The sequence below is a fragment of the Ylistrum balloti genome, unplaced genomic scaffold (assembly GCF_031769215.1).
Source record: "Ylistrum balloti isolate Yb309-2 unplaced genomic scaffold, AGI_CSIRO_Ybal_v1 Utg370000, whole genome shotgun sequence".
In the NCBI taxonomy this organism is placed as follows: domain Eukaryota; kingdom Metazoa; phylum Mollusca; class Bivalvia; order Pectinida; family Pectinidae; genus Ylistrum; species Ylistrum balloti.
The window spans coordinates 1,206,871-1,219,195 of NW_026782078.1; the positions used below are offsets into that span (position 1 = coordinate 1,206,871).

At 33.5% G+C, this 12,325-nt stretch overlaps 1 protein-coding gene across 1 annotated transcript in view; it reads left to right on the forward strand.

Moving 5' to 3' along the window:
- Positions 1-12,325, forward strand: part of LOC132548081 (integrator complex subunit 13-like) — a 46,023-nt gene that overhangs the window by 12,181 nt on the left and 21,517 nt on the right. Inside the window, exons 2-3 of the mRNA XM_060211905.1 lie at positions 9,033-9,123; positions 11,569-11,697. Of these exons, the coding sequence (XP_060067888.1) occupies positions 9,033-9,123; positions 11,569-11,697 (220 nt within the window). The remainder of the gene's footprint in view (positions 1-9,032; positions 9,124-11,568; positions 11,698-12,325) is intronic.

Below are 12,325 nucleotides of genomic sequence, written 5' to 3' on the forward strand. Positions count from 1 at the left end.
TAAAGTACAAAAGGGGCATCGTTTTCAGAGGTTGTTGTTCTGAGATAATTCCTATACAAGTGTACATTGATTTCTGTTTTGCTAAAAAAACTGTGAATTTTGTACAGGATTTTATTTTATCTGTGTCCAAGCTGCTTTGGCTGTTTAAAATTCCATCGAGATAGTTTTTGAAATTAATTAATTTTACTTTAAAAAATAGACAGAGTATAAAATAATTTTCAAAATATTTTTTGATATCGAGTTTGGAATCAATACAATGAAACATGTAGATAGTTCTAATTTGTTTTAGGATTAACCAACCTATTTGAGGCAGCTAAAATCTGTACGGCTTAGAAAAAGGAATTAGAGAGTTATTCTCTTCTGGTCTATTTGAACATGTAATTAGCCATTTTACAATCACTGTATGTGTTATTTGATCAACATGGGGCCACTGTGTCGGGAAACAAGAAGAGCCTTGCAGTATTTGTAGACATATTATGACAAAAGCTGTAATTTACTTTGAATAAATATGCAAAAAACGAACTTAAGCTTCACCGTGGCTTTTAGAAGTTGACAATGAAAGTATTAAAAACAAAAATCTTACGTCTCAGGAAAGCTACAAAGCCGTGTGATTGGTTGATAGCTGAACACGGTAAAAGGTAATATTGTGAATTGTTATCACTTTGAAATATTCTGGAGTAGTTTTCATTTGAAGCATCTTCCTTGAATTAACAGTTTTATACCAAAGATATGATAAAGTGTGAAGGTTACTGAATCCATATCATGATACAAACTTTATTTTACAACAATTGTGAAACAAGCCATCAGCTTATAATAATTGCTCTTGCTGGAAACACATGGAGGGGTTTTATAATTGTGGGAGGAAACCAGAGTACCTGGAGAAAACCCACATAGTTGGACAGATGACCCCATACCTTATCATACCCTCTTTTGGAATCAAACCCCAGACAGCTAGGTGAAACGTGTATGTGTTACCACTGTGACTAAGGTACCTGACCACTCAGTCCAATGAATTGTGTTTCCACTGTGACTATGGTACCTGACCACTCAGTCCAATGAATTGTGTTACCACTGTGACTATGGTACCTGACCACTCAGTCCAATGAATTGTTCAGTCCAACGAATCCATTTGAATGAAAGAAATGACTTTTACTGAAAAAAAATCAGGGACATCTGTAGAAATATTTTCCTTTAATTTTCTATAGAATTCAATCACAAAGCTTTATTCGGGTATACATACATGAGTGGAAAGCATCTATTAATACCAGTCTATAGTTAGATACAATTTAGCCAATAAACAACAAGAGAATACCAACATGTCAGCGTAATGAAATTCCAAACTCAAATTCAATTAAAGTAGGACAAATTATAATTTTCATCAACCTGCATCTTTTTAAAACCCTGTGTTACAACTTCGTGAGTCAGTTGATAACTTCTTGCATGAAAATGGTAATAATGGGAACAGACCCCAGACTATTGATTTGACTGTGACATGTAGATGCTATAGGTTGGGGATGCAGGAATGTTGCCATCCAGAAATGGACTTTATTCACAATAATGAAATGAAATCACCATGCTTATACAGCTTGGTGGAAAGCTGTCCATGTTTTCCAATGAATTACAATTTTCAGCTGTTTTGTTCTTTTATGACTTGTCAGTGATGTTAAGGGCCTAAACTATGATGTTGTCCTGATTTGACTTGAAGCATGCTTGGGTGAAGGGTAATCAATTTTGCATTAAACAATGGATTTTGATCCCGTAGGGTGGGAGGGAGTGGCTACATAGTAGAAATCAAGCGAATTCTTTAAATTCCTTCTGATAGTGGAATTGAAGACATATTTGGTGGAGAGAACATATTCTGTTACAAACAGTACAGTTTTTGAATATAACAAACAAAACAAGATGAATGATACAGGCCTAATGGGCCTCTTGTTTCAAGAATGAAGGTTGTGTATTATATATGGCTTTTTTTTTTAGATTTTTAGGTCACCTGAGACCTATTGCCATCATGATTTGTCTGTCGTCGTGAACTTTTCACATATTCGACTTCTTCTCAAAAATGATTCAAAATCCAAGATGGCCACCCTGGCCTCTGTTTGGCTAAGACATTTTGGACTTCCTCTCAAGAACCACTGGGTGGATCATGTTCAAACTTGGTACAGATGTTTTACACATGGTCCTGCACAAGTGTTGTTACATTTTTGCAACATCTTAAAATCCCCAGATTATTGACATATATTCTTCAGGTGATCGTTAAGGCCCCTTGGGCCTCTTGTTCAATATCCTTTTTTTCTTGAAGAATAATATTCTTTTAATACAAAATATGTTTACATAGCATGGCACTTTAGTGCATACAGCCAAATTTGTATAACAATGTGTTATTATTAGTTCATATATCCCACCACTGCCACCCAATTAATTATAAAATTATATGTTAAATGATAAAAAAAAGTTATCAAAGATCATGCATGCATGCAAATAATTATAGTGGAGAGAAGTATCTCTTGTGAAGTGATTCAGGTATATTTTTAACTTACACTTTTACATGTTGATACAATGTACAAAATTAGGCTGTCATTTTGTGTATGACAAGCCAGCACGAACTGAACATGTGATATTGTAACATTGTATCATCCTTTGCTGTCTGAATCAATAGTTTAATCAGAGAGGTATTAAGGATCTATATCAGAAGGTGCTTTCAAAATAATCAGAAATGTGTTGATTCTTTACAGTTCAAGACAAATTATAATGGTACCAGTCAGATCTATCACACTGGGACACATGAGGGAGGGGGCTGGGGGAACAATTTTCCAATTATTGGCTGTTCAGTAGTGACAGGAAATTTAGAATTGTTCAGTTCAAATATAAATGCATCTTTCAGTTCCTTTCTGGTGTTGTCAATGTAGCCAGACAATGTAATGATAGAATGTGTCAGATATACTATACCATTGTAATGAATGTGTCACTTGTCTTGATTGTACAACCCTGACTACGCAAACTACCTTGATGTAGAATATTACAGGAAGCATGCATGACTGTAAAAATATTATAGATAAAGTCATGTCACGGACATACATATTGGTTTGAAATCCTGGTGAATATCTGTCTCATAGGAATTCTAAGGTAGCTGGTGTAAAATAAATGCTATGAAACTAACTATAAAATGAACAATATGAAAACTACTATAACATGAACAATATGAAAACTAGCTATAACATGAACAATATGAAAACAATATGAAACTATAAACATGAACAATATAAAACTAGCTATAACATGAACAATATGAAAACTAGCTATAAATGAACAATATGAAAACTAGCTATAACATGAACAATATGAAAACTAGCTATATGAACAATATGAAAATGAACAATGAACAATAAAACTATAACATGAAAAACTATGCTATATAACATGAACAATATGAAAACTAACTATAAATGAAAAGCTATGAACAATATGAACTGAAAACTAGCTATAAATGAACAATATGAAAACTAGCTATAACATGAACAATATGAAAACTAGCTATAACATGAACAATATGAAACTAACTATAACAAACTAACTATAACATGAACAATATGAAAACTAGCTATAACATGAACAATATGAAAACTAGCTATAACATGAACAATATGAAAACTAGCTATAACATGAACAATATGAAAACTAACTATAAATGAACAATATGAAAACTAGCTATAACATGAACAATATGAAAACTAGCTATAACATGAACAATATGAAAACTAGCTATAACATGAATTATATGAAACTAACTATAAATGAAGGTTATGAAGTTGAACCATCACTGTACATGCCTGACCATTACTAAGTCTCCCCATATTATGTGTTTTACTTGGTCGGATGTGACCTATTGGTTAACATTGTTACTGTTATGATACATTTGATGTTATTAAGATTGTTGTTGGCGATTATCCTCAGACAAATTATCTGCAGCATTGAGTCTTTTCACCAACTGATAACCATTAGAGAGTCATCAGATTTGTGTATTAAATTATGTCTCTGTGGTTTTCTAGACGAAGTATATAAAGTGAATGCACAGCCACTGTCTTAAACTATAAACTGTATTTTACCTCTTTTCTCTTTTTTCACCTTCGACAAAATACAGCTTATATTTTATGACATTGACCATGTATTCTATTTATCCTGCAACATAGATTGAAAATCAGACAATAAAATTCAGCATTTTTGTTGCTCTGTGTTGACATTACTCTGAATTTTGCCTGAAGATGTATGACAAAATAAATGCTTTGCCATGAATATAATACCTTCAACTTTTTCATACATCTAAAATTGCTTATTTCAACTGTTATTTTTATTGTTAAATGAATTTTTAAGTAAATCTAGAAATTAACTCTGTCAAATACAGCAAAGATATATGTGGCACGTGTATTCTGACGATGGCAGTGTCAGTTGCAGGGTAAAATATAGGGTATGATGAAACTGTAGTCCTAGAGATTGATGCTGACCCAGAATACATCCATGTTGTTTACTAAGTCTCAGTCTCCAGCACCCTCAGCATTAAAGGTTACATCCATTATAATGTAAATGGATTCTTCCACTCATTCATTTAATTTTTTCTTGTACTTATGTCAAAAGCTTACCATTCTGCAGTGTTTCCTGTCGCAGCTGATTCAATATTCTAAAGCCTATTCCCGTTATCAAAATTTTTGTGCGAGAAGCTGTCAACTGACGCATAAACTCGTAACACAGAGTTTCCAAAGATGCAGGTAGATGAAAATTATGAGGAATTTAACCAGTCACCATAGTGATCTCCTTGAGAAATATTCTATTTCTTTGTGCGATATGAAGCTGGGCGTGTTTGATGCTCGTTAGTTTGCCTGTTGACCTCGTTGTTGTATACCTTGTTCTTATTTGAGAGCGTGACATTACTTACTTGGATTGACCAAGGTTTACATGGCAAGTGTCATTGTTGAAGCAGAAAAGGCTTACTCTTCCGGAACATGTGGTCTTATTCTCCTTGCACTTTTTCAGGAGTTTTTGTGTAAATCTTTCTTTTGTTCTTATTTTGCCCTAGTTTTAAGGAATTTGAGTTTGGATTATGATTATGTTGACATGTCAGTATTTTTCATTAATCCTCTAGTGCCAAATACTTGAACTTTGTTGAAAAAATTATATCATCAAAATCAAATCCCAAATAAGAGCAAAATTAGACGCTTGCTGTGAGTTTTTTTCAGAAAAAAGATTGTCTTTGATTTTTATGAATGTTGCCTATATGAAACGGTTTGGGCAGTTATGTGAGTTTCACCCTGTTTGACATGGGATTTCAGGAAAGAGTTTCTAGATATGGGGTTGGAAGACACAGTTTCTGTCTTTATTAAAACAAAGCCATCACAGCCATTCAATTTACATCCATTTCTCTTTGTCTGCCAGACAGGAAAATGGCTGACACGTTCACATCAGACATCGTCTAGAATCCTTTCTTTTGCGTTGGATGTAATTAGCTGATACACTCACTAGCTCAGGTGAAAGGAATGGCCTTCCCACTTTCGTCCTGACCAGAGCTACCTCACAACAGAAAACCGATAATTTCATATACTTCTGCTTCGCCAGCTGACAGTGTCTTTTGCATCAAAGTCACCCATTGACAACAACGACCATAATAGTATGCCAGAATATATACATATACCTTTGTCTTGATTTAATCTTCTGCTTGTAGAGTGATGTCAATCTGTCTAGAAGGTCTATTCCTCTCGTAAAGGCGTTGTAGCACTCAATGATTGCAGGCTGTAAAATTTGTACATAAGATTACGTCCCTCTGTCCCATCTTTTTGCATGCCCTGCAGGCTCAGTGCCTAAATTGAAATATAATTAGCTGCCTTGTTGTCATACCATCTCAATAGCACAACATTGTTTTATCATGAACGACTTACAACATTATTATTTCATCGATGACTTATATTGGTTGGTCTTCTTCCTTCCTTCTTTAGGTCTTTCTCAGTATTAAACTCACAGTCATGTAACCTGTTTGATCTGATTGTACCAACAAAATAAAGGGACCTTTTCAGAAGTTCCTATGCTAGAGTAAACGAAGATTTTATGATTTTGGCCACTGGGAAGTGATTCAGTACAACATCTCTCCATCTGCTCCTATAGAATGTTCAGTTTTCTTCCCTGTTCCCCCTGATGGATATCAAAATTATAGAGAATATCGAACACACCAGCACACCCCCACGTTTTGAAAGCCAATCGGTTTGACTTGCCTCAGAATATTGTCTGACTCCTGACTTGCCTTTAAATGACACCATAATCTCGATCACTGCGTTGTTTTGCTCAGCAGGGATCCCAAGAAAGTTTTTAATACAAATTTTCGATAGATGATCCTCTTCTTCTTCATCAGTAACAACACTGTGAAATGAATTGTTGTGACTAACTTCTCAAATTTGTTTCTTGGCATTTTGCTCTGTAATTGGGTCATATCTCATTAAGGAATCCCAATAAGCACGTACACGTGGCATATGAACTTGACCCATGTACAAATAAATACCGATCATTATCTCTATTTCCTTCTTTGTTGTGTTGATTTCTATCCTTTTTGTACATGTTTGTTTGCTGTTTTATGTTATCCAACATTTCTTCCATTATCAGCCGTCAGAAGAATGTATATGGAATTCAACCTGTCCGTCAGCTGGAGGTTCATTTTTCTTTTCCCTTGAAGAAAGTGTCTGGAACTTCAGTTGGAACTTTCCTCCATGTTCTTACTTTAGGTTTCCTTTGTGTAACTATATTACGAAAGTCACCATCTGCATCTAAGCCTGTCTGGGATACGGGTCGAAGTTGAGCTTGTGGTATATCAGGTCTGGAACTTAGTTAACTGAAGTTCCATCATGTGATGATAAAAACACTGTAATTTTCAGGTTATGTGCATATCAGTAGAAGTCTAGGATGTCTACTGTTTTAGGAATTATTGTAAATTTATCTGTTATTGTGTAAAATTTCTAGAATTTTTCAAATCTGAAAATATTCATTATTTCTGTTATAATTTCAAGAAATACTTGTGCATTTAATGGAGAATATAGAGCTAAAATGGTTTAGAATAATTTAAGCTGTGAGAAAATTTTATGTTTCTTTCAAAATACTATAAAATCATCACACTAATTTTCATTGTTTTTATTGGTATTCTTAGTCAACAAATTCATATGTCCATAAACTGTTTAAGTAATAAATATAACTAGATTGTTTGAGGAATATTTATTCATGAAATCAAATGTACATAAACTAGAACTTTTTTTCAATAATTTTGAAAATGAATGATTATGATTTTTAGCTCACCTGTCCCAAATTTTGTATAAATTTTGCATTAATCTCAGCCCCCTGTGGCAGGGGAAGGCTGGGGCCCAAAAAGGGAAACTGAACAAATTCTGTTCAATCCTTTATCCCCTGTGGGAAATTATCGGATTACGACCACATTTGGTCTGAAATATTCTTGGGTGTAGAGAAATCAATTCTTCCAAGTGAGTGATACAGCTCCTGTGGGCCTCTTGTACTGCAGTGTATTGTTGAAAGCCAACAGATTTTGGTTGAATGTGTTACTGGGACCTGGCAAGCCACATACTGGTCAGAGGTCCATCCCTATAAAGCAAATGTAACTGTATGTAACATGTATGAAAGTCAATGTTTATTTGAGGAGTCCATTGACAAGGGGTTTTATTTTGTCTAGTCCTGTCTTATCCCAACTACCCATTAGTTGAGTGATAAATGGAGATACCAGGGTCTGTCACTCCAGGCATGTGTTTTTATTGATCTCTTTGATGGGATCTCATACAACTGATATGGAATTGGTGGGGTTGCTATGAATCCCAACCCCATTAAAGATACCTTGGTCAATTTTTTATTAATTTCCTTTTTTTTTTTTTTTTTTGGTCCTTTTCTTTAAGCATTTGTTGAATTTCTATTGAAAATAATAGAACTGCCTAAATTTTGCATTATTTAAAATAGATTATCAAGATTTATTCGACATAAAAACATTACCTTTGATATGTTTTACATAACATCATTTTTATGATGAAAAATCCATTGGAATCTTGCCAAAGGTTTCTGTCAACAAATTCCACACCCAACAAAATGAAAGTATATGGTTGTCTCCCCATATTAATGATGGAGTATCATTGAGTACCTTGTTGGGAGAACTTGTCTGTTTTAGTTCTAAATCTGTTGAATAATTGTCTTAATTCCTTTGTGAATTGTTTATTTCAGAAGTTACTAGTTTAATATAACCAAGGCCATTATATTGATTGTACATTAGAAGTTCATGATTGTCTCCCTTTGTAAATTGCCCATTAAATAATTAATAGTTGTCTCTTTTCATTGATTGTACATTAAACGGTCATGATAGTCTCCATTTGTCAATTGTCCATTAAACAGTTAATAGTTGTCTCTTTTCGTTGATTGTACATTAGAAGGTTATGGTTGTCTCCCTTTGTTAATCGTCCTTTAAGCAGTTTATGAATTTTTTTATCGCTTCATTGATTGTACATTTGAAAGTCATGATTGTCTCCCTTTGTTAATTGTCCATTAAAAAATTAATGGTTGTCTCTTTTTATTGATTGTACATTAGAAGGTTATGGTTGTCTCCCTTTGTTAATCGTCCTTTAAGCAGTTAATGAATTTTTTATCGCTTCATTGATTGTACATTTGAAAGTTATGATTGTCTCCCTTTGTTAATTGTCCATTAAAAAATTAATGGTTGTCTCTTTTTATTGATTGTACATTAGAAGGTTATGGTTGTCTCCCTTTGTTAATCATCCATTAAAGATTTTATGTTTTTTTTTTTCGCTTCATTGATTATACATTAAAAGATCATGGTTGTCTCCCTTTGTTTATTGACCATTATACAATTAATGGTGGTCTCCCTTTGTTTATTGACCATTATACAGTTAATGGTTGTCTCCCTTTGTTAATTCTACATTTGAAGGAAGTTATTGTCTCCCAATGTTTCTTGATAAAATTGTTACCAATCGTGTATTTTTCATTTTTTTCAGCCTGATGGTCATTGAACACTGTGAGTTATTATTGATTCATATTGTACCCGTTGGGGATGATACCAAGATAGCAGACAGAACAAATCGTCAGGTAATTTTTTTATTCATTTCTACTTATTCCAGTTGGTTGATATCATATTTTCAATATTTTTTTGAATTTTTTGCAGCCTCAGTCAAAGGAAAATTTATTTCATTCTTTTGCGAAGTTCAGTATTATATCTAGCCATAAAGAAACATAACATTTTAACTGTTGTCACAATTTATATCAAATGATTATTTTCTTTGTGCTGTATCAATTTTCAGAATTCTAGTCTATCTCACAATACCAATGGGCCTCCCCATGTCTATCTCACTAAAAATTGGCACAAATGTTTTATTATTTCTCTGCTGACAATCCTTTACAGATTTAAATATAAAATACTTCATATGTGCTTGTATTTAAAAAAACAAAGGCCAAGGTTGTATTGTTGCTGTTGCCTGAGGCAAATCACAAGGGAAGTGAGGCAGATGTATATATATGTAGAACAACAAGGAATGACAAAAAATGAGGAAATCAACTCTTCATTTGTGCCTTAAAAAATACTTTTAAACTGATGTGATGAATTTGATAGAGTATTCAATATTGTTACATTGGTCTCAAGTGTGGATCAGATTTACAAAAGTTCACGCCATATTGATTTCATCCCTTTGTTAGAGTTTATGAGGAAAAACAAGCCTTTTAATGGGATAACTGGGAAGTTTCAATTACTTGTGAGGAAATTTCATATGTTGCTTAAATGATAGATCAGTTGATGATCAGTTTTGAGCTTGGACAATAGGCTATTAGGGTTTTTCAACATCTGTTGGAAACATCTATTCTTCTTCTTCTTCTTCTTCTTCTTCTTCTTCTTCTTCTTCTTCTTCTTCTTCTTCTTCTTCTTCTTCTTCTTCTTTTTCTTCTTCTTCTTCTTCTTCTTCTTCTTCTTCTTCTTCTTCTTCTTCTTCTTCTTCTTCTTCTTCTTCTTCTTCTTCTTCTTCTTCTTCTTCTTCTTCTTCTTCTTCTTCTTCTTCTTCTTCTTCTTTTTCTTCTTCTTCTTCTTCTTCTTCTTCTTCTTCTTCTTCTTCTTCTTCTTCTTCTTCTTCTTCTTCTTCTTCTTCTTCTTCTTCTTCTTTTTCTTCTTTTTCTTCTTCTTCTTCTTCTTCTTCTTCTTCTTCTTCTTCTTCTTCTTCTTCTTCTTCTTCTTCTTCTTCTTCTTCTTTTCTTCTTCTTCTTCTTCTTCTTTTCTTCTTCTTCTTCTTCTTCTTCTTCTTCTTCTTCTTCTTCTTCTTTTTTCTTCTTCTTCTTCTTCTTCTTTTTCATCTTCTTCTTCTTCTTCTCATCTTCTTCTTCTTCTTCTTCTTCTTCTTCTTCTTCTTCTTCTTCTTCTTCTTCTTCTTCTTCTTCTTCTTCTTCTTCTTCTTCTTCTTCTTCTTCTTCTTCTTCTTCTTCTTCTTCTTCTTCTTCTTCATCTTCTTCTTGTTCTTCTCTTCTTCTTCTTCTCCTTCTTCTTCTTCTTCTTCTTCTTCTTCTTCTTCTTCTTCTTCTTCTTCTTCTTCTTCTTCTTCTTCTTCTTCTTCCTTTCCCTTCTTCTTTCTTTCTCTTCTTCTTCTTTCTTCTCTTCTTTCTCTCTGATTGGTAAGAGATACCATTATAGATTATTCAGTATGTTGTAAGAATGTGTCTGAAGATGTCAGTGCCACTTTTTACAATTAGGTCAAAAATCAAAGGTCAGCTTTTGGTTTTTGGAATGAGCTACGTTTACAAAGTTCATTTTTGGGTAACACTGGAAAATAATTTGAATTTGTACATTCTGGGGTCTAAATGTGTGATATATGAATTGCTTGAAAGGTTGGCTTTCATGTTTGTGGAAATGATCGATCTTTGGGTAAGTGGTTGAATATATGTGGAAAGTCCATCAAATTGTGGCCAACAATGTCTTGGTATGGTTATTTATGGTAAGTATTCCATGGACATCATGAAAATTTGATTTACTAGAAAAAACCTCAATACACCATATTGTGTTCTATATGAAATGTGGGGTCTGGAAAATGGCATTAGCTGAAAAGTTGTTGGCCAAGATTTTCTAGTTATCATTGATATATACTGAATCTTTCAATATTGTTTCATAAAACCATTATGAAATGAAAGATAATAAACTTTTCAACCATTTTGCCTCTCATCTTTTGATTTCAAGTTTGATTCTTCTACTGAAATAAAATTGAAATAGGAAAACTTTAGAAAATTTTCTAAAAAATACTAAAATAAATCTGTAAACACGAGGTTTATGAAAAAAAACCCAGTTCCTAAATCTGTTAAGCACGTTATTGAAACGTTGAGAAAGTTATTTCAGTGCATTAGATATAAAAGTCTTTTATGAATATATTAGTGTCACTATAGTGTACAATGCATTAAGATATTCCATATGGTAGACACCACTGCAGTTGATTTCTATATATCCAACATGTCACCAGTGATGTTGATGAAAGCATTATCATATACATGATCTTTATATTGCAGGTGTCCCCCCAGTTGAATAGTGAGGTACATGCTACACAGTCAGGTCGGCATCTATACAATAAACTCATACAGCTTGTACAACAGCATTACAATCTAGCCTCCACAACAGTTACTGGCATACCTATGAAGGTAAGTTCAAAGGTCATCAGCATGTATTGACCTCTCATCACACAACAGATAATGTTACACAGTACTTATAATGGTAAGGTCAAAGGTCATCAGCATGTATTGACCTCTCATCAGAAAACAGATGTTACACAGTACTTATTATGGTCAGGTCAAAGGTCATCAGCATGTATTGACCTCTCATCACACAACAGATAATGTTACACAGTACTTATTATGGTAAGGTCAAAGGTCATCAGCATGTATTGACCTCTCATCACACAACAGATAAAGTTACACAGTACTTATTATGGTAAGGTCAAAGGTCATCAGCATGTATTGACCTCTCATCACAAAACAGATAATGTTACACAGTACTTATTATGGTAAGGTCAAAGGTCATCAGTATGTATTGACCTCTCATCACACAACAGATAATATTACACAATGCCTAATAGGTAAGTCAAAGGTCCTACATTTGGTATTGACCATGCCTCCACAACAGTCACACTGATACCTGTGAAAGTAAGTGAATTAAGGTCACACAACTAGTATTTATAGTTATAGTCGTAAGGGCAAAGGTCACACAACTAGTATTTATAGTTATAGTTGTAAAGGGCAAAGGTCACACAACTAGTATTTATAGTTATAG